The sequence below is a fragment of the Eurytemora carolleeae genome, unplaced genomic scaffold, assembly GCF_000591075.1.
Source record: "Eurytemora carolleeae unplaced genomic scaffold, Eaff_2.0 scaffold863, whole genome shotgun sequence".
Taxonomy (NCBI): domain Eukaryota; kingdom Metazoa; phylum Arthropoda; class Copepoda; order Calanoida; family Temoridae; genus Eurytemora; species Eurytemora carolleeae.
In genome coordinates, this window is record NW_019396787.1 from 843 (window position 1) to 23,567 (window position 22,725).

Below are 22,725 nucleotides of genomic sequence, written 5' to 3' on the forward strand. Positions count from 1 at the left end.
ACAAATACGAATTGGTACAAATACGAATTAGTTCAAATAAGAATAAAAATACTCCCATATGTGATGATGTTGGGGTAATTAACTTTAAAAACAAACTTTGGGATAAAACCATGCACTTAAACGTAAATTCATTTTATTTATGAAGTCTATACCCAAGTAAAAAAAGTGAGGAATTTCCCCAGATAGTAATAATAATAATAATAATAATAATAATAATAATAATAAAAATGATAATTTAATAAAAACAATGTAAAAATTGTTAAATGTAAAAAAATACTGAAATATAAATTAAAAGCCCAACTATTAAACCTAAATCCTTAAAACTAACTATTTGTAGACTGTGAGGAAACCCTGACTGAAGCTACGGGAACCCTGTCTCCTCCAATAGTTGATGGAAACTACACTGATCAAGTTCTCTGTGATTGGAGTCTAGAGACACAGGTATCAAAGGAGCAACTGAAGTATTGCGTTACAGGGGTTGGGTGTCGGAGAATATGTTACTTATGAAATAAGATAAGATGCTCCAAATATCAACATTTTAACATATTTTCCACTGTCTACTTACTAAAAAGTTCGATTGTTTAAAATTCTGTTGAGGGTTAAGACAGGTTTACTGTTTTATTATTTATGAAATATTTTTAATAATATTTGTTGATTTATTGACTTGTCAATTTATTTGGTCTTAAATTAATATATAAATTGATTAAACAGTTTTTATTGCTTGGTTAGAATATCCATAAAATTGATCAAATGTTGTGTATTATTGGATTAATTAGGAATTGATTAATTAATGATTTATTAGGTAGTGCCTTGATTAGGTAGGGATTGATTGATCTGTGATTAATTAAGTAGTGATTGATTAAGTTGGGATTGATTAAGTTAAGATTGATTACTTAGTGATTGATTAATTAGTACCTTGATCAATTTTTTATAGTTAATTAGTAATTGATTTAGCAGTGATTTGTTTATAGATTAATTTAAGTAATATTTATTTTAGGGTGACAAAACTATTGTGATGGAGATTCCTGAATATTATATTGAAGGAGCACCAGGGTGTCCATATGATAAACTGTCAATCAAAAGTAAGTACAAATAAGAAACACAAACATCCGCCTCCCCCCCCCCATCTACCCACTGGTCCTTACCCCCATCATTAAAAAATTAAAGGTCACTAATGGTAGATTGTTATCGATTATATTACCATTCTTTCTGTCAATGCTTTTGCGATTTTTCAAGTTCAATAAATTTCTGCTAGGTGGCTCTGGTGGGGATGTGAAGAACTCGAAGGCCTACTGTGGTGTTAAACGTGAACCTACGATGTTTGCTACATCTTTTCACAACACTCATGTTTACTTCAAGACTGACAGTCATATTACAGATAGGTTCCACTTTCTACAGATTCTTTTTATAAGCAGTAGTTTAACTAAACATGTCTAGTAGTTAATACTGGTGTGCAAGAAAACTTAGTTCAAATACGAATTAGTTCAAATACGAATTAGTTCAAATATGAATTAGTACAAATATGAATTAGTTCAAATACGAATTAGTTCAAATATGAATTAGTATTACGAGAATTTCCTCGGAATGGGTTACAAGAAATTCCTCGGACTTGGTTCCTCAGAATTGGTAACGAGAAATTCCTGGGAAAAGCTGTCGACATTTTCACCGGATTTTCCTGTGAAAGATTCCTGGGAATTTCCGCGGATTCCCAGGAAAGATTCCTGGGAATTTCCGCGGATTTTCCACAAAATTGTTACTTGGGTATCGACTATTTTTAGCATTGAAATCATTCTGTGTCATTCTTGCACAGCCCCGCCTTTTAACATTCTTGCACAGTCCTGCATTGTACGGAATTGTCATGACCCAGCCCTATCTAAATTCTATATCACGATTTGCAGAAAAGGCGATCATTTTCAGTTTTGGTTTAAATTTTTTCTAAAAGCAATCATTAAGGAAGAGTTGTTTTTAACGGTCATTAACGAAGGGTCGTTATAAAAACCGATCGTTTTTTCAAACGACCGTTTTTAAAAAACCAAAAACAATCGTTTTTTATTTATAGTTTTCAAAACGATATGATTGTTTTTCAAAAAAGCGGAATCGATCCATCCCTACCTGCAGGACAATTTTTAATCTTGCTAAAAATAATATGTTAATAAAATGTATATTTTAGAGGATTTAATCTAACCTACAGAACTATGGACTGCGGAGGAATCGTTCAGGTAACATTTTCGAAAATATTATTTTACTTTTGACACTTTTTTAGTATTGGCATATTAAGGACGCCAAAAGAATAATTATTGTCGCCTAACTTTAATAATTTTATATTAGGGGCCTCGAGAAGAATCATTATCCCCTAACTATAATAATTTTAAATTAGGGGCCACGAGAAGAATTATTATCCCCTAACTACCCTAATAGTTATCCAGACGAAGCCAGGTGACCATTGTTTTTAATCATAATTTAATTAAAATTATTTCTTTTTTATAAAATTTGTTCATAAGATCTAAATATTTATTCTTGTAAAGCTTTATGGGTTTACAAAAAAAAACTGTTATAAATGATAGCAATATTTCCAGATATTTAACAAATATTTATTAACTTTTGCAATAAGTTGCAACAGAAATAAATTTAGGTTCGATAAAATCTTTGATTTAAAGTAAAATTATAATTTAATAAATGTAAAAAGGATTTTCGAATTCTCATAAAAATTGGACATGGAGACCAAATTTGTGTATTTTAAAATAATTTTATCTGCTGATATACAGATGCATCTGGAGACTTCACTTTCCTGATTCAACACAGATAAAGGTGAAATTTAAAAAAAGAATTTTGAATTTTTTAAATTAGGTTTTTGTTTAAAGGTTAAGGACAGGTTTTTAAATGTTTTTTTTTATCTATTTATTTTATTTAAAGCTGGCCAAACGGCTGGACCGAATGCCCGGGAAGTAACATAGGCTAAATATATATCAACATTTTTTTTCTTCAAAAATTAAAAAAAAACTCAAAAATCTTTTTTTTTTATAAAAAAAGAAAAGTTCCGGGCACTTGAGCTAGTATGATATTTGTCTAATGGTTTTGTTATTTGAATTTGATATGATACTTTTAATTATATAACATTTAGTTTGATAGTTTGAATTTGATATTTATTTAGATAAGTTTGATGGATGTGAATTTAATATTTAGTTTGATATATGTTTGATGTTTTTTTAATAGTTTAATTTAATATTTACTTTAATAGTTTAATCTGAAATTGGATTTAATATGAAGTGTCATTGTTTGAAAATATTTAGTTTGATAGGTTTTAATTCATATTTGTTTGACAATTGAATTTGATATTTATTTTAATAGTTTGGTTTGATGCTTAGTTGATTTGTTGAATTTAGTTTGATATTTGGTATTTCTTATTTAGTTTGATATTGTGAGTTTGAACCTGGAATCATCTTGTCAAAATGATAATCTAACTATTTACAATGGAGGTAAGTGCAGATTTCCTTACAGATATTTTTCGCAAAGGAATAGAGTCTTTGCCACAAACTTTGATTTTTTAAATCTTTGCAACCAAATGTCAAAGATTTTAAACTATGAATTCTAAGTTGAAATGTTTTAGAATTACCGGTGTCATAAAAGTCTCAACTGTTGTGGGAAACCCTATTGTTGAATAAATCTTTTTTCTTCATCTTCAAAATGTTGGGCTTAAAGAAAGAAATATCTATAAAAATACAAAATAAAATTGATTTGGTCAAAGTCAAAAGTTCACTGACTTAAACAATTCTTCTGAATTTTGTCTTTTTTAGGCCGACAATTTTTTTCGATAATAATCTATATCTGCAGTGATCACATTATTTTCCTTCCTCATTCCATTCACAACTCAATCAATTTAAAATGGATTTCAAATTTTCTTTTTATTTTTCATTTTACTTAATTTTTTTATATTTTATCCCTGGCTTGACTTGATCATGATTGTTCCCAAGCTAATCTAATAGTCTATGACTAATGAGAAGGGAAAAAAATGTTATCCTTTTTTTAATTTGAGTGACCACATGGAATATAAAACTTGCTTTGTATAACTATAGTCAAGGGTTGAGTTATGATATTCTGAGATTATACAACAACTTTTTTATGTTCCTTGTTACGCTAGGGATAGAGTTGATTTGATAAATATGAAATAATAGCTCGACATAAAAGTTGTTTTCTATTTTCTACTTAGACCATTCAACATCTCGTGTGCTTTGGGGTAATATGTGGTAGATAGTTTAACCCTATTCCCGCTGGGGGGGGGGGTCAATTTGACCCCCCCCTGTAGGTTTTTTTACATAACTCAAAAAGTATTAGTCTGAGGCTGTTGAAATTTTCTGACTTTTCTTACATACCCAAAGCCCTCCCTTTAGGCCTAAAACCGGGCTTTAATACTAACTGCCTGAGTCCTCAGGCACACTGCCTGAATGACTGCTTTTGCCTGTAACAAACTAAATCTTTGTTTTGACCCACTTTCACTTATCAGATTTTGATAAAATTTAGCTTTTAGGAAAGCCTATGACATAAGAAAACAGATTGCACAAGTTTTGCAAACAACCTGTCAAAGGAAATTTGCACATTTTTAGTTTTTCTTGATTAAAAATCAGGTTATTTAAAATTTTGCAAAAATTTTTGCATATTTGAAATGGCATGGTCAAGGGCTTTTCAAAAATGTATAATTTGTCATTTTTTGGACAAATTTTTTTTTGCAAACATTTTTAATATAAAACTGGATTTTGCGATAAAAAATTCAATTTTCGCAAATTTGCAAATTTTTTTGCAGATTCTAAAAGTAGAGCACAAGAGCTTTCTAATGATGTATTATTTGTCATATTTGGACATAAAACATGGGATTTAGAGGGGGGGGCAAAATTGCCCCCCCCCAGCGTATCCTGGTTTTCAAGTACCCCAGCAGGGATTGGGTTAACTTGATATAAAATTTGATATATTGAATTAAACAAAAAATATAAATGTTTATTTTGTATTTTCTACTTAGATCATTCCACATCTCCTGTACTCTGGAGAGGTTGTGGTAGCTCTCCACCCAACACTCCCCTGATATCCATGTCCAACATGGTTGTGGTGGACTTCTCCTCCAACCTTGGTGGCTCTGGGTCCGGGTTCAGGATTGTTGCAGAGGAGATTTCCTCAGGGTGTGGAGGAATACTACACGGAATGGTGAGAACTTGGATTTTTACAAAATTATCAAAATATCTAATATCAAAGTGATGGCATCAACAGTATTTGTCTGATAACTATGAATTAGGGATTCATGTTTTTGTTTTTGAAAATTGATATTTTCATTTGCGGTTCCTCTGTCAAAAGTGACTTGTTTATCTCCATAAAAAGTACTGGAGGAATTAACAGAATTAAACACTTTTCGAACAAGAAAAACGACGTTATCATCCACAGTACCTGCTTTTTGTGGTTGTTTTAATTTATCTGCAGGTTTTAATATAAGCAATGTTTATATCCAACAGTTCCTAGCTCTGAATATTTATTTATATACAAAATAAAAACAAAATAAGATTTTCCTCTTTTTTGCGCAATATCATTTATGGAATGGACACTGGGCAGTGTTCACAGTTACACAACTGTATTACTGGAAAATTTAGTTGTTTATGTTAAAAATATTATTATTATAAATTAATGAATGTTTAATCAAGGAAGGGAATATATCCTCTCCTCGACAAGATGGGTCAACAAAATATCCAAACTCTGCAGAATGTATCTGGGAGATAAGGTAGAAAATATATCTGAACTCTGTCGAATATATCTGGGAGAAAAGATAGTAATATATTTACCTTTTCGGTAGTGAATATATCTGAACTCTGCAGAATATATCTGAGAGATAAGGTAGAAAATATATTTGAACTCTGTAGAATATATCTGGGAGATAAGGTATAAAACATATATCTGAACTCTGCAGAATATATCTGGAAGAAAAGGTAGAAAATATATCTGAACTTTGCAAAGTATATCTGGGAGATAAGGTAGAAAATATATCTGAACTCTGCAGAATATATCTGTGAGATACAGTAGAAAATATATCTGAACTCTGCAGAATATATCTGGGAGATAAGGTAGAAAATATATCTGAACTCTGTCGAATATATCTGGGAGAAAAGATAGTAAATATGTTTAATTTTTCTGCATGGTTTATCTTGGTAATAAGGTAGAAAATAAATCTGAACTCTGCAGAATATATCTGGAAAATAAGGTAGAAAATATATCTGAATTCTGCAGAATATATCTGGGAGATAAGGTAGAAAATATATCTGAACTCTGCAGAATATATCTGGGAGATAAGGTAGAAAATATATCTGAACTCTGCAGAATATATCTGTAAGATAAGGAAGAAACAATATATCTGAACTCTGCAGAATATATCTGTAAGATAAGGAAGAAACTATATCTAAACTCTGCAGAATATATCTGGGAGATAAGGTCGAAAATATATCTGAACTCTGCAGAATATATCTGGGAGATAAGGAAGAAAATATAACTGAACTCTGCAGAATATATCTGGGAAATAAGGTAGAAAATATATCTGAACTATGCAGAATATGTCTGGGAAATAAGGTAGAAAATATATCTGAACTCTGCAGAATATATCTAGGAGATAAGGTAGAAAATGTATCTGAACTCTGAAAAATTAGAAATAAACATGCAATACAGTTTGTAGCAATTAAATGTGTTATATTTAAATGTTTAGATCAGATCCTGGTTACTCAATGAATTTTGATTTTATCGGCAGATTTGATCTAGAACAATCGCAAGGTAATTTTCAAACTTTAATCTTTATTTTCTGGAATTGTCGCATATTGTAAAATCATTAATCCAGAAGACATTAGATTTTAGTTTTCTTTGATGAAGATAATTCTTTGTATCTTTTATAATCTTGAAAGCATAAAAAAGGAAGACCACATTTTAAAAATTCCAAGAACGTTTCAAAGTTTTCTTTTGTAAAATTATATTCACGAATGAATGCCGAAATTCTAATTCTTTACACTTAGCACATGATTATTGATTTACGTAGATTTCGTTTTTTGTTTTAATAATATTTTCCTCAATCTTGACATCTGGTCAAAATCATCCTTGAACCAATGTTTGGTGCTATACAGTACAGCATTTCACAGTTATTAAATATACATAGTGTATTCTAAATAGAATTATATTTGAAAGGAATCCCCCCCCCCCACAAAATCCGCACAATATGTTCAGCCGTTAGGACGTTTATTTGATAGAGACGAAAAGAAATAAATTGTCTAGGTTGTATAAATGACTATGTCGAAGTACAGCACTGGGATCCACAGAATAACAGGTACAGCTGTAAACTGTAGACTGTAGACTGTAGACTGTAGACTGTAGACTGTAGACTGTAGACTGTAGACTGTAGACTGTAGACTGTAGACTGTAGACTGTAGCTGTAGACTGTAGACTGTAGACTGTAGACTGTAGACTGTAGACTGTAGACTGTAGACTGTAGACTGTAGACTGTAGACTGTAGACATTAAAAGAAGTAAAGGGACTGAGATTTCGCAAATCGTTAATATTTTAAATTATGAATTTTGTCAGATCAAAGAATCTAAGTTTGAAATAATAAAAGTTTACACCATTAGGTTGGAAAGATTAAGGGATTAAAAAATTGGGACATTTCAGTTTTTGGAAAAAAATTTTAAAGAACACCTAAAGCAGACTTAAAGCAGCAACAGATCAGTTTATTTGAGATTTATTATTTTTCACTTCCAGACGTTGATATATATATTAGTTGTCCATTTTTATTAAAACTGTTTTTAAGATGGGTTTCATCTAGCGCCAAGCTTTGTGGAAGACTAACTCCGGATAATGTGACTGTTCCTGAAAATCTAGCCAGGTAATATTTTACTTTATAAAGGGACTGTAAACGTTATTTTAAGTGAACCTCCCTTTATAAAGTTGCACTTCAGATTCAACACGGTCCCCTTTAAGCTGATAAGAATTACAGATATATCCTTATTTTTCTAACTGAAAACTAAGTGTCAGAAAAAAAAGAAGTGCACTCGATTTTCCCGTCATCTCATTTCAATATTAATCCTCTTCATCGATATAAATAAGACATGATTTTACAAATAGAGGGTTACATGAAATTATGTCTTAATTTCGTTTATCCTATTCCCAATATTTCGCAAATTTTTTTGATTATATAAATAGGCATGGTCAAGGATTAGAATAAATTTACAATTTTTAATGTGGACATTTTTCACACGTTTTTGGATTTGACAAAAAATTTGTTCAGGAGTATTATAAAAATTTGTAAGATTTTGGAAAAAGTACAGCCTTTGAATTTATTCTTCGTTATTCCAGAGTTATTTTCCACTCCAATGAAAATACGAACGGAGATGGATTTCAGTTACACTGGAAGCTTGAGTGCGGAGGGATATTCACCTCAGCTGTGGGTCAGCTCAGTTCCCCTGGCTACCCAGCTGGGTATGGACCTGGCTTGACCTGCAAGTATACGATACAAGCTCCAGAACTAGATTACGTCGTGGCAACCTTTGATGATTTATTCCAACTAGAGAACGGAAGTATGTTATTTTTTAAATCATCTATATATATAAATATAGTTGTAATCTCTGTTTGTTTGTTTGTATGTCCGATCATAACTCATGGACCCTTTGGTTGGGGAACTCGGGAGAACCAAGGGAATTTCCTTAGTTTTGTTTAGAGATTCTAACTTGAGTGGGTCCACGTTAAAGGAAAAAATAGCTAAAATTTAGACGCACGACCAAGCGCGGGTAAATGGCGGGAATAACTATGAGTACCTCGGCAACGTGGTTTCTCAAGCTTGTTATTAATATATTTATTAATCACATTATCATTATTAAAACTACTTTTATTAGTCATTGATATCAATATTACTGTTGTTATAATTTTTTTTATGTAATCAAATAATTATCATCATAATATAATATTTTTTTCTTATTATATTAAGGAGGAGGAGCATGCATCTATGACTCCCTAACTCTAAAAGAGGTTCCCAGTAATATATCTAAAGGAGTATATTGTGGAGAAGATAAGCCTGTAGCTATATCTGCAAGGAATAGGATTTGAATTATTATCATAATTTAGAAAATTAAACATTATTTCTAATTATTGTATGATAAAACAAAATAATGAAAAATCTTTATTTTCTTTGTCTCATAATTTAATTCGTTATCCTTGTCTGAATCAGAGGTAACCTGGAGTTAACTTTCAAAACAGATTCCACAGTACAGAAATCAGGATTCAGGTAGTTTATAGTTAACCTTTCAACTTTCAGGTAGACAGTCAACCTTTTAACTCCTGCTGTCAGGTAGACAGTTCACCTTTCAACACCTGCTGTCAGGTAGACAATCAACCTTTTAACTCCTACTATCAGGTAGATAGTCAACCTTTCAACTCCTTCTGTCAGGTGGACAGTCAACCTCTCAACTCCTGCTGTCAGGTGGACAGTCAATCTTTCAACTCTTGCTGTCAGGTGGACAGTCAACCTGTTAACTCTTGCTGTCAGGTAGACAGTCAACCTTTTGAACTCCTGCTGTCAGGAAGACAATCAACCTGTCAACTCCTGCTGTCAGGTAGACAGTTAACCTTTAAACTCCTGCTTTCATATTGACAGTAAAACTGTTAAATCTGTACTGTCCTAGGAAGCCTAAGCTATGCCATAAGTGTAAAGGGAATAACACTGTTTAGAAAAGTATACACTCCCGTGTACAACTGTACAATTGTAAAACTTTACAAATGTTTAGAATGACCTAGCTGTCAAAGTGATTTAATTTATTCACTTTGCCTAGCTGTGCCAAGAGTATGAAGAAATATGACTATCCACTTTAGTAAACACTCTCTAAAGCCCGAAACTTAAGACCAAGGATTTAATGCAAGGAAAGTTATTTCAGAGGTGTACGCATCTTTTGTACTGCAGTGTACTGTCACTAGGCGGTAATGTAAACACAAGACGGATATCGAAGCCTGACATGGGATCCATCTTTCACATAAATAATCAATAAAATATTCTGTTCATAGGAAACTATTATGTGAATTATCAAAATTATCAAAATTCAATGCTTTTAACCTCCTCGGATACTAAACAAACACTGAGGCATCTATTCTTGTATACAAATTCCGCCCAAACAGAACTGGTTTGAATATATACGCGCAGAGTATACGCAAATGCAATTAACTTTCCTTGCATTACATTCTTGCATAAGACAGAGTATCGTAATGAAACCTGCAGAGTATCAGAAACACGGTTTAATGAATGCTGTCGAGCAGTTTTGTAGATACCAATATGCATAGACCACAAAAAGGAAACTTGATAGTTTTGGCTACGTTCAAGAATACTCTCTTAAATTTCCGGTTTAGAGCCCTAAACTTAAATTCCAGCTCTGTAGGCTTCACTGTACAACTGTAGAACTGTGCAAATGTTTAGGATGACCTGGCTACTACATGAGTGTGGTGGGAATATGACTGAAGAAGGAAATATACAGTCCCCTGTACATCCTGATAATTACTTCCATAATACAAACTGTACTTGGAGTATACAAGCACCAAGAGATCAGGCAGTAGAGATCAAGTAAGTACATTGATATATAGTTGTAATCTTTGTTTGTCTGTTTGTTTTTCCGATCATAAGTCAGGGACCCCTGGACTGATTTGCATCAAATTTTGATTGGGGAGCTCGGGAGACCCATGGGAATATTCTTAGCATGATTTTGACATTCTATGTTGAGTATGTTCACTTTTAACGGAAAAAATAGTTAAAATCGTAATTTACGACAAAAGGCGGGTAAACGGTTGGACTAACTATGACATCCCTGGGCCACGCTGGGTTCCCAAGCTCTATTAAATTTAAATTGTAATTACTGATGGGCTTGTATTGATAACCCTTTGTTAGACGTTTTAAGTGCTCCACGCAGATGTAAGTTATTTAACACATTGCAAAATTTAATTAACTAAATAAGTTTGCTTTTAGAACATTACACGAATTTATGTTTCTCTGGTTAAAGATATTAGACAAAGCAATTTTTCAAAATGGAAAATAAAAAACTATTTTAAATAATCGTTTTAAAAAATCGTTTTAGTGAATATCTTTGGTCAGAGTAAAAATTTTGCAAAATGTAATATAAGCAAACTTGTCTGGCATGCTATTTCGGAATAGAATTTTAGATTCTAGTTCAACCTCTGAAAAGTCTAAAAACTTTGTTTATTTAAAAACGATGCAGCCCATCAGTAAATTTGTAATGACGGGTTGTAACCAACGAGGTTATATTGTATAGAGTGATGATGTACGCTAATCCTTTACTAATTATATAGGCCATCAACTATACCGAGAGCAGACTGCATATTTGTTTATTATAAGTTGATTCTGGCCTAACCAATAGAATATCATTGTTAGTAAACAGTTGTAAGTGTACAGTACAGATAACTGAACATACAGGTAGAGAACTATCATTCCCCCTGGTTGTCACACATTATATTTGACGGTATATCCCGTATTAGAGTATAAACAATAACAGAATTTCTATAATGAATGTTGCCTTGAAATTTATGTATTTTTCTAAGCTCTGAAAGGAAAGCTTCAAAGCACATGAATTTCGCGAGAAATGGATGTTTGATGGTGTCTTGTACAGTATTTTCATGTATAGTCTGTATGTGTTTGGTACAGCTTGCTCTTTAGTTACTGTAAAGTCTGTGCTTGAAATGAACCGGAGGAATTATAGTGAAAGGGATAGCTGTAATTCACTAAAATATAATAAAAACAATTTAAATCTATTCTTTTTTGTAAAAATAAATAAATAGTCATTATTTGAACCAGATCCAAAAAAAGATTGCAACTTTAATTACATTTAGGTTTGATATGCTAGAGTTAGAGCCTCATAGAGATTGCAACTATGATTACGTTGCTGTATTTGAAGGAGCCTTTATCAATAACTCGAGGTATCAAAACATTCTTTATCAATAACTCGAGGTATTAAAACATTCTTTATCAATAACTCGAGGTATTAAAACATTCTTTATCAATAACTCGAGGTATTAAAACATTCTTTATCAATAGCTCGAGGTATTAAAACATTCTTTATCAATAGCTCGAGGTATTAAAACACATTCTTTATCAATAACTCGAGGTATTAAAACATTCTTTATCAATAACTCGAGGTATTAAAACATTCTTTATCAATAACTCGAGGTATTAAAACCCCTTCCCTCTAGATTAATAATTTCCCTCCTAGATTGATAATTTCCCCCCTCTAGATTGATAATTTCCCTCCTCTAGATTGATAATTTCCCCTCTCTAGATTGATAATTTCCCTCCTCTAGATTGATAATTTCCCCCTCTAGATTGATAATTTCCCTCCTCAAGATTGATAATTTCCCTTCTCTAGATTGATAATTTCCCCCTCTAGATTGATAATTTCCCTCCTCTAGATTGATAATTTCCCTCCTCTAGATTGATAATTTCCCTTCTCTAGATTGATAATTTCCCCCCTCTAGATTGATAATTTCCCTCCTCTAGATTGATAATTTCCCTCCTCTAGATTGATAATTTCCCCCCCTATAGATTGATAATTTCCCCTCTCTAGATTGATAATTTCCCCCCTCTAGAATGATAATTTCCCCCCTCTAGATTGATAATTTCCCCCCTCTAGATTGATAATTTCCCCCCTCTATAGATTGATAATTTCCCTCCTCTAGATTGATAATTTTCCCCTCTAGATTGATAATTTCCCTCCTCTAGATTGATAATTTCCCCCCTCTAGATTGATAATTTCCCTCCTCTAGATTGATAATTTCCCTTCTCTAGATTGATAATTTACCCCCTCTAGATTGATTGGTAAATACTGTGGTAATCAAACCACTGTGCCTCCAATCCTGAAGTCGACTGGAAACCTTGTCACATTACAGTTTAAAACAGATAGAACAATCAGCTATGGAGGGTTCAGGGTAAGAATAATAAATCTATTTTTTGTTGCAAATTAGAATATTAAATCTCTTTCCAGCAATTTATTCAAGTTCATTTTGTATTCGTTCGAAAATCGTACACTCCCACCGCATTTGATTGCCAAAAGATCTTTAGAATACGTTTGGAATACTTTTGGAATACTTGTGGAATACTTTTGGAATACTTTTGGAATACTTTTGGAATACTTTTGAAATACTTTTGGAATACCTTTGGAATACTTTTGGAATACTTTTGGAATACTTTTGAATACTTTTGGAATACTTACTTTTGAAATACTTTTGGAATACTTTTGGAATTTGGAATACTTTTGGAATACTTTTGGAATAATTTCAAGGAATACTTTTGGAATACTTTTGGAATACTTTTGGAATACTTTTGGAATACTTTTGGAATAATTTCAAGGAATACTTTTGGAATACTTTTGGAATACTTTTGGAATACTTTTGGAATACTTTTGGCCTGAAAGGAGTGTAAAGTGGCGCTCAATTGCTAAAGTGGCATGTTCGACTCACAACGGTACCCTTCTAGCTGTTATTTTCATTTTTCTCTATAATTGACTTGCGCGCGCATCTCTTGCTTCAGAAACATTTGAGAAATTATTATTCAATTTTATTGTTAAAAACTTATTTTCAAGTCTCCATTCCGAATCTTTATGTCAAACAATGTAAACCAATTTTGCCTAGAAAACATCCAGTTTTAAAGCAATTGAATGAAAGTTGTAATAATATCTTTTTGAACATAAACTAGTGTCATCAACTAGCGTTTCTACCACCAAACAGAGCTTAATGTCAAAGTTGTCAAATTGAAGTTAAATTCCATTTTAACTCAAATCTCTGTATGTTGGGTGTAAATAATACCTAGTCTCTAAATTAAGCGAAGTTATAATTCGTAAATATTTAAATCTAACGTATAATTTAGTTTAGTTTCACGTGGTTTATATTATATAATAAGAAGCAAAATAATGTTGGCCTGGATTTAAAGGGACTGTAAGCGTAATTTCAAGTGAACCTTTACACAAGGATTGCAATGCCTGATTAATAAAGGAACGCTTGAAATCTATTCAAAGACATGCAAAGATGCGGTCGTTTTTCTAGGTTTAAAGTATTTAGTTTCAAAAACTCCAATATGGTTTCCTACACTAGTTAAAAAACGAAATTCACTTTTGTAGAGAAATCACAATTGAAAATAATCAGTTCTTAAACAATTAGACATTGTTATCTAATTCTAATTAATGCTTGATCAGGCAAAGCTTGAAGGGTACCGTTGTGAATCGAGCATTATCATTTTCACTTAAAATTACGCTGACAGTCCCTTTAATTGTATTTATTATGCACGCAGTCCCTTTAATTGTATTTATTATGCAGGCAGTCACCAGGTTTACTTATGGAGCAAACCAAGGTTGTGGAGGGAAAGTTAACACAACAACAGGTTTAAATTCAAAACAACATTTTTCAAAATAGAGGGTTACCCTCAAATGATGAGGCTTTAATGACGACCTGAAAATCTTAAAATACGACGATCCAAAGGTTTAGTTTGACCTTGATGATACAGTTAAACCCTAAATGAGCCATACATCGAAAGTATTTATCAAATGTCGTCTTGACAATTTTTAAATGGGTTTTATACTATTTTACGTAAATCTCAGTATTTGCGAAAATAAAAAAATAGCCATGAAAATGTAAGAACAGTTTTAAAGAGCTCCATATAATCATTTTAATAAAAAACTAAATATGTGCAACTTCAGAAAGTGAAATTTGATGTATTCTTTCAATGTATGGCTTATTTAGGGTTTAACTATAGTTTTTAACTAAAAATAGAAAATAATAAATTCCGTACAGTCGTCTCTTGAAGTCGAATCCTTTACGGGAAACTCTGTATGATATTTTATATTATAACAGCATAAATTTTAATTCCGAAAAATTTGAAGATAAAACCCACTGTTGGATTCATGCATCGTATTTTTCGGTTTACAGGGTGTCTCACGAAACATAAAATTTATTGAATAGTTTAAAATGTCTTCTTCTATTATTTGTTAAGTTGCTTGATACCAAAGAGAATAAAATAAAACTATATTTGAGTAAAAAATTTGTTTAACGAAATAAGCTGCAAAAAGTATTTAATATTTAATACAGTATGAACATTGAAGAAGCCATTTCAAACTATTCTCCAACTGTCATGTTTCGTGGTATCTCTTGTTTTCGTTTCAATTTTACTCTGTAATACAGAGGATTTAGAAATAAATTTTTTATTTTGATGTATCGTGTATGCATGTTTAGGGCGTCAAGAAATTTCCTCTTTGGACGCAAATGCAGATGGATTATACGAACCAAATCTAAACTGCCATTGGACCGTAGTTGGAGAAGATTTTAAAAATATTAAACTCAGGTTAATCTTTTTTTTCGACAACCACCCACCCTTCTCCCCACTTCCCTCCATACCCCCCACCCTTATGGATAGGGCAAATGGGAACATAGACACTTTAAACTTTAAAATCTTTAAAATTTAGCTTTAACCCCCCTAACTCTTCTATTTCTCTCTCCTTTTAAAAACAGCAACCTCAGTTACTATCCATCTATCTACATTCTACAGTGGCCGAATTTAAAGAATTTGAGCGGCGGTTTAAATTTAAGCCGCGGCTTAAATATGGTTGGTTCCACTTAAAATTGTATCAAATGTTTCAAGATTTAAGCCGGCGCTTAATTTAAACCGGGTTTTGGCGGATTTTGGCGGATTTAAACCGCGGCTCAAATTCTTTAAATTCCATCTCAGTTCTCATATAAATTCAGACCCATGATGTCTTCCCATTTTCAAGTGTGGAACATTGCTCAGACCAAATGATTTAGGGGGGAAGAGATATTTATCAATGCAATTTTTGAATACTTAAAAATCTGAGTTTAGGTTTACCTCCTTTGATTTGGAGTTGAGAGAGAACGGTTCTAACCCTGAGTGCTGGGACTATGTGGAGGTATTATTCATCAGTTAAAAAAAATTTAAAGGGAATGATATGCTTATTTTTTCTTTATCAAGGTTCGAGATGGAACAGGACCCTTTTCCCCTTTGATCGGAAGATATTGCGGAAATAGTTCCCCAGGGGATCTCTCAGCTTCATCTAACTTTATGTGGATTAAATTCTTCTCAGGTAGCTGAAGATTATAAAAATGATTGTCGTCTTAGGTTTTTTAGAATTTAAATAATTAACTTTTAGCTTGATAGTTTATGATAGATAAATCTGATGGAAAATCTTTTGTTTTGTTTAGCGCTTAGAACTTGATTTACACTGCACACACTTTTGAATTACGGCATAACTCCTGATATCAGGGTGAAGTTGTCCATGCCTTGCACCAAGAAGGTATTCGTACATGATAAGCAACCTTCAAGGTTTAACTGTCCTGATTTAGGAATTTTTGTGTAAAGCAGATTTAATCTTGAACGCCAAATCTCGATATCACAATGATTTTAAATTCAAGGATATTACTAGATCCATCAATTCAAGATATCCTTGCAGGGTATGAACACTACGAGATATTGATGATCATTTAAATGAATCCTTAGTTTTTCAAACAATGGTGATCAATCTGCTTGATTCGTACAGAAGTTTTGACTTAAGGAGAAAATGAATCTTCTGAACGCTGAAGTCAAGGTTTAAGATGTATCTTTGTAAAAGACACATTTTTATATAAAACAATTACAAGTTACAAAATCAGTGGTAAAACAATTAAAGCTGCAAAATCAGGGACAATCCTGCTTTGAATTGGTGTTTGTGCAAACTGCAAACCCTTGTAGTTAAACCCTTCAATCAAATCTTTCTAATTCGTTCTACTATATTCGTTAAAGTGTAAGAATTGGCTTTGTTTCTATGCATATTAAACCAATCAACTGTTTCCTTGGTTTATTTGTTTATTATTTTTTATTATTGTCTTCTCTTTCTGCCAGTTTATCCGACAGGAAGGATAAAATTATATTTTCAAGAATCCGAAGAAAATTATTTTTGATTTTATCCTAATTTAATTTTTCTATCGCCAAAATAGGTTGATTTAACTTCCTCTAAGGTTTCTATGATATATCATTATAAGTAAACAGTTGTAAGTGTACAGTTCAGCTCACTGAGCTCTAAGAACTACAATCCCCCCTAGCAAACCCTCTTTAACTATCCTAGATGGAACTAACAGTAGAGCCGGGTTTACAGCTGTTCTAACCTCTGAGACCCCGCTGTGTGGAACCCATACTGTACTCAATGCTACACAAGAACCAAATATAATTACTTCACCAAGTTTTGGATCGTATCCTATCAATGCCAGGCAACATTCTATTTTGATCATTTCTAAGGGGGACTTATAAACGTAACCCTCCATGCAGAGATGACAATGCCAGATTTGCAACGGTACCCTTGAAAGGGTCCCATTGTAAATCTGGCATGCCACTTTTGCATGGAGGGTTACTTGAATTACGCTTAAAATCTTTAAAAATAAACTCTTAGAGCCATTTATTTAGAACTTAAATTGTTTAGGTGTATTTGGACTATTTCAGCGGCACCTAGAACCACAATTCAAATAAGGTAAATATCTGTAATACAAATCCACCAACAGTTATCTTAAATAATGTATATATCTGTAATACAAATCCACCAACAGTTATTTTCAATAAGGTATATAATATCTGTAACATAAATCTACCAACAGTTATCTTCAATAAGGTAAAATATCTGTAATACAAATCTACCAACAGTTATCTTCAATGTAATTAAACAATAATAAACAATATGTAATTACCCTTTTTTTCCTTTCCCTTACCTTTTTTTCGAATTGGGAGAAATATTCAATTACAACCTCTAATTTTGGGGGTTTTTAAATATTTTCTCCTGAAACACCTAATTTGGTATGTTATGTTATATTTCTTAAATAAATAATTATATACTTACTGCACACAGTGATCTGTTTATAGTGCTTTTATTCAACAAAAATAAGACTTTAATGTCGAGCTGACACTCTTTCGATAGATTTCAGAAAAATTTGCCCTGTAACTTACAAATTGTAACATTTTGCCTTGGTAACATATTGCCTTATAAAATTTTGCCTTTTAACATTTTGCTTTGATCACATTTCGCCTTGTAACAATTTGCCTTGGTAACATATTGCCTTGTAAAATTTTGCCTTTTAACATTTTGCTTTGATCACATTTCGCCTTGTAACAATTTGCCTTGGTAACATATTGCCTTGTAAAATTTTGCCTTTTAATATTTTGCTTTGATCATATTTCACCTTGTAACAATTTGCCTTGATCACATTTTGCCTTTTAACATTTTGCTTTGTTTATATATTACCTTGTAACATTTTGCCTTGATAACATTCATTTTGCAAACATGTACTAACTATTGACTTAAAAAATTTTCAAAATTCGTAAATTGGCTTTGATAGTTCCATAGTTGGAAGGAATTAATTAACTTCAACTTCTAGAAGTTTATTATACTATTTAGGAACAATATATATATAGTGAGACAGGAACAAGAAAACGACATTTAATCAATCTGATTTGTGCTTGATGTTGTTGTAAAGTTAATATAGATAAAGATAAACGAGACTATTTAACATCTGTACATTTGTCTCTGTTAAGTCTCGCTCTTTTTTGGTTAACCCTGCTTACTCCAGTTTGCTAACGGGTTACAAAGATTTTAAAAACTCAGTTCCTTAATTTTGAGGCCAACGTTTGAAATTCAGACATTCCGGCGCGCGCACTTCCAAAAACCTTTCTTGAGGTTCTGTGAGAATTTTGTCCCTATTGTTTATTGAAAACTTGAAAACCAACCAAACACCAACAGAAAATTAAATATGTTCAAATCAGAATTTATTAATAACCATTTTTAAACCAGGTTTCTCCTGATGGATTTAGAGGAGAGTACTCGGTGTAGAAAGGATAAAGTGGTTCTAGAAGATGCTGGATATACAGATAATTCACTAGCAAACCAGGTGCAGTTATTTAATGATATTTTTTAAAAGAGATTTTTTTGTCCCCAGGACATGATCGGGTTGTTACGATCAAATCTCGGAATTTTTTCTATTGCGAAAGTTTGGTGTTGGTGTTTGGTCTGGGTTTTTATATTGATCTACCAGGGTTTGTAATCTGGCAGCACATTCATCCATCCACGCTTCATTCATTCTGAGAAGAGGGTTGACAAGATTCCAGCTGCCTAAGATTCTTCTTAGGCCTGAGAATATAGAGTGCAGGAATCCTTCTGATATACTGGAATGAGGCCCGGGTGCCGTACTGATAGGAAACATCACACTCATTGCTCCCTAACATCTGTAAGCCCGGATTGGATACCCCCAGGTACCTATAGCTGGAAACCATAGACTCTCCCTGCTTGTCCACCATTCCTCTCTTCATCGTCATTCACTTGGATCAATCCCACTTGAAGCTTCTTTCTTGTTGAGCAGAAAGCACGCACCCTTTCGCTGCGAGAGTTGTTGACAGCTGCCCCTCTGTCCTCCTACATCCGTCAGGTGGTCATAACTGCTAAACCAGATGTCGGCTTCAGATGTTTTTGAAACCACAGGTTTGTGTGGAGTACGGGAATCGAACCCGTGAACACCAGTCTGGACACCAATCCAGTTACTAGCTGTGGACAAGTGTGCTTAACTTCAGTGATCTAACGAGAACTGGTGTCGCACACTCTCCATCCCACCCCACATTAAACTATTAATAATAATAATCCATGGCTGAGTTCTCGTCAAAAATAATATTTATATTATAACCTTTAAAGTGAAGATAGGTTCAGTCTCAACAATTTTTATACAGGGTCGATTTTAAGGGATACAACGCCTTGGGCTTTGATTTTACCGCTCATAACTCATTTATACTTTTTGGTAGCCCTTTACATGTACATTTTGGCACTATAGAGCACAATTGTCGTTATGTTTGGTTTTAAATAAGTAATCGGAAAAATTCTCATAGAGCAGCGTGTTCTATAAACAACAGTACCTTTTAAACCTTTGACTGATTAAGATTGTCGGACTTATCTTTATTAATCTACAGAAACTATTATAATAGTTGAACTCTTTGTATCTGTCAGAGGCATATTCTGGGGGCAAACATTTTGTATTGGACAGGGACTGTTTTCTGAAAATTGAATATCACAATAAATTATCTAAAAAAATTTTGACATTTTAAAACTTTAAAATAACAAATTCACATATTTCACTGCGGCAAAAATCTTCTCTGATAATTAAAAAAATAAACCGCGCGAAATTTAAAATTAAACAATATCATAAAACATACATAATAAAAAGATCCATATACATTAAACAATAAACATGTACAAGAGGGGGCCAGGGGGGGAGGTGCTTAGTCATTGCTCAGTCCAATAGCTATAGTGGGAAAGAGGGGGAGGTGCTTAGTCATTGCTCAGTCCAATAGCTATAGTGGGAAAGAGGGGGAGGGCTCAGCAACCGCTGGGGGCGGAAACCCCCCTGAAAATCAAAGCCTCCACTTTTCCAGGGGAGGACTGCGCCCCCCAAGCCCCCCCCCCCCTAAATACGTCTCTGGCTCTCTGTTCTGATAAACAGACAAAGATTTAAAGGAAACCGTTATAAATCAGGCAGTGTCCTCTTTGCATGGAGGCTCAATTAAATTACGCTTACAGCCCAGCACCTTTCAACAAAATAAACCAGCGCATTTTTCCACAATGGTTGGAATTTTCTAGTTTAATTTCTTCTTTTTAATAAAGTATATTTAATTTTCATTTTTAAAGATTTCAATTTTGTACCTTAACGACCTCATATATGTTAGGAGGCTGGAGGTGCTCTTGTACTGTCCTCAGCCTCAAGCAGAGAAGCTGACTATAGATGGAGAACTGTAAGTTTGCCCTTTTTCACAATTTTTTTTCTTTTTTTTGTGTCAAATTCTAATTCTTTTAATATAAACCTTTTTAAAATGGAAAATACTTTGTACTTTAATGTTTAGCTGTACTTGAAGCAAAGAGTAGAATACTGTGGTTCACAAACTCCTCCAGAGTTTACATCTATCGGAGATACAGTCAAGATATCTTTCATCTCAGATGGGTCAATCACAAGATCAGGTATACAGTCAAGATATCTTTCATCTCAGATGGGTCAATCACAAGATCAGGTATACAGTCAAGATATCTTTCATCTCAGACGGATCAATCACAAGATCAGGTACATTTGTTGAGCTAAAGGCCTCTATGGAAGACGAAGACGACCTTGCAGTGACGTAAGATCATTTGTTTTGATTAACAACATTGTATTTCCACAAGCCAAAATATCAGACTTTCTCAGAAGTGTATTTGAATTAAAAGGGCAGTTTAACTTTCTTGCTGGATGATTTATTTCTCTATAATAAAGTACAAGATATATTCTACATACAATACGGTGGTTAACAAGATATATTCTACATACAATACGGTGGTTAACAAGATATATTCTACATACAATACGGTGGTTAACAAGATATATTCTACATACAATACGGTGGTTAACAAGATATATTCTACATACAATACGGTGGTTAACAAGATATATTCTACATACAATACGGTGGTTAACAAGATATATTCTACATACAATACGGTGGTTAACAAGATATATTCTACATACAATACGGTGGTTAACATTCTTATAAAAGGAAAGAAAAGTTTCTTTGTATAAGCGTGAAGGGTCATATGACATTTTTCAAGAACGTACTGTCAAATGATCCACAGGAAGTGGAAAAAATACATGTATTTAAATAGTGAACAGTAATTTTAAAAAGTCGTTATTTAGGATTCCGCCTTGAATATCAGACTCCTGGCTGCTCAAGATCTTACGAGTCAACAAACGGAAGAATTTTCAGTCCAAACTTCCCCAACACAATGAGGTAATTTTAGGGTATTTCCAGGTCACAAATTTGGATAACTATAGGATAATTCCAGATAATTTTAAGATAACCCTATAAAAGATAATTCGGTACTAGTACAAACGTCGGACGGTACAAACATAAGACTTACAAACGTCGGACAGTACAAACGTTGGACCGGGACAAACGTCGGACTACTACAAACGTCTGACTGGTACAAACGTCTGACAGCACAAACGACGGACTAAGGAAAAAAATTATTTGAATTAAAAGATTTTTTTCTTAAAGGTTATTTCCTTTTATCTACTGGTTAATGCAAATCTACCAAAAGTTACTGAGTTCTTGTCACTAACTCATTTATTCTCAACCCTTAAATTTTACAACCTGGTAATGGTATTAACCTTTAATACTTTCAAACTAAAACTGTTTGATCTTATAGATTTCATAGGTTGAAATATTAAAGGTTATACGAAAGATATATGCAAAGGTATAGGCATATTGAAACATCAGAGTTTGTGAAAATTGAACTCAACTCCTTTTTAGTCTGTTGTTTTATACAGTGCTACCTTCAAAGGGTGAGACTTTATTCAGTTGATTTTTATCACAATAAGTGAGTGATTTTTAATTTATATCTTATAGTAATGGTCTTTTTTTCAAACTCAACCAAAGTCCGACGTTTTTCTTAAAAATGTACCCGTCCGACGTTTGTACTAGTCTGACGTGTGTACTAGTCCGACGTTTGTACTAGTCTGACGTTTGTACTAGCCCGACGTTTGTACTAGTCTGACGTTTTTACTAGTCTGACGTTTGTACTAGTCTGACGTTTGTACTAGTCTGACGTTTGTACTAGTCTGACGTTTGTACTAGTCTGACGTTTGTAC

The 22,725-nt window shown here is 32.9% G+C and overlaps 1 protein-coding gene across 1 annotated transcript in view; it reads left to right on the forward strand.

Moving 5' to 3' along the window:
- Window positions 1-337: 337 nt before the first annotated feature.
- LOC111708702 (cubilin) overlaps window positions 338-22,725 on the forward strand; it is a gene marked incomplete at both ends in the record, with an annotated part of 23,475 nt that continues 1,087 nt past the window's right edge. Inside the window, 28 exon segments of the mRNA XM_023482161.1 lie at window positions 338-441; window positions 998-1,082; window positions 1,256-1,382; window positions 2,171-2,219; window positions 2,378-2,436; window positions 2,766-2,808; window positions 3,410-3,476; window positions 5,012-5,193; window positions 5,682-5,758; window positions 6,731-6,795; window positions 7,288-7,339; window positions 7,817-7,891; window positions 8,362-8,582; window positions 8,990-9,095; window positions 9,230-9,286; window positions 10,466-10,609; window positions 11,887-11,973; window positions 12,861-12,978; window positions 14,362-14,425; window positions 15,274-15,382; window positions 15,896-15,962; window positions 16,025-16,136; window positions 17,154-17,295; window positions 17,505-17,552; window positions 18,864-18,960; window positions 20,780-20,845; window positions 20,954-21,068; window positions 21,772-21,865. Of these exon segments, the coding sequence (XP_023337929.1) occupies window positions 1,016-1,082; window positions 1,256-1,382; window positions 2,171-2,219; window positions 2,378-2,436; window positions 2,766-2,808; window positions 3,410-3,476; window positions 5,012-5,193; window positions 5,682-5,758; window positions 6,731-6,795; window positions 7,288-7,339; window positions 7,817-7,891; window positions 8,362-8,582; window positions 8,990-9,095; window positions 9,230-9,286; window positions 10,466-10,609; window positions 11,887-11,973; window positions 12,861-12,978; window positions 14,362-14,425; window positions 15,274-15,382; window positions 15,896-15,962; window positions 16,025-16,136; window positions 17,154-17,295; window positions 17,505-17,552; window positions 18,864-18,960; window positions 20,780-20,845; window positions 20,954-21,068; window positions 21,772-21,865 (2,510 nt within the window).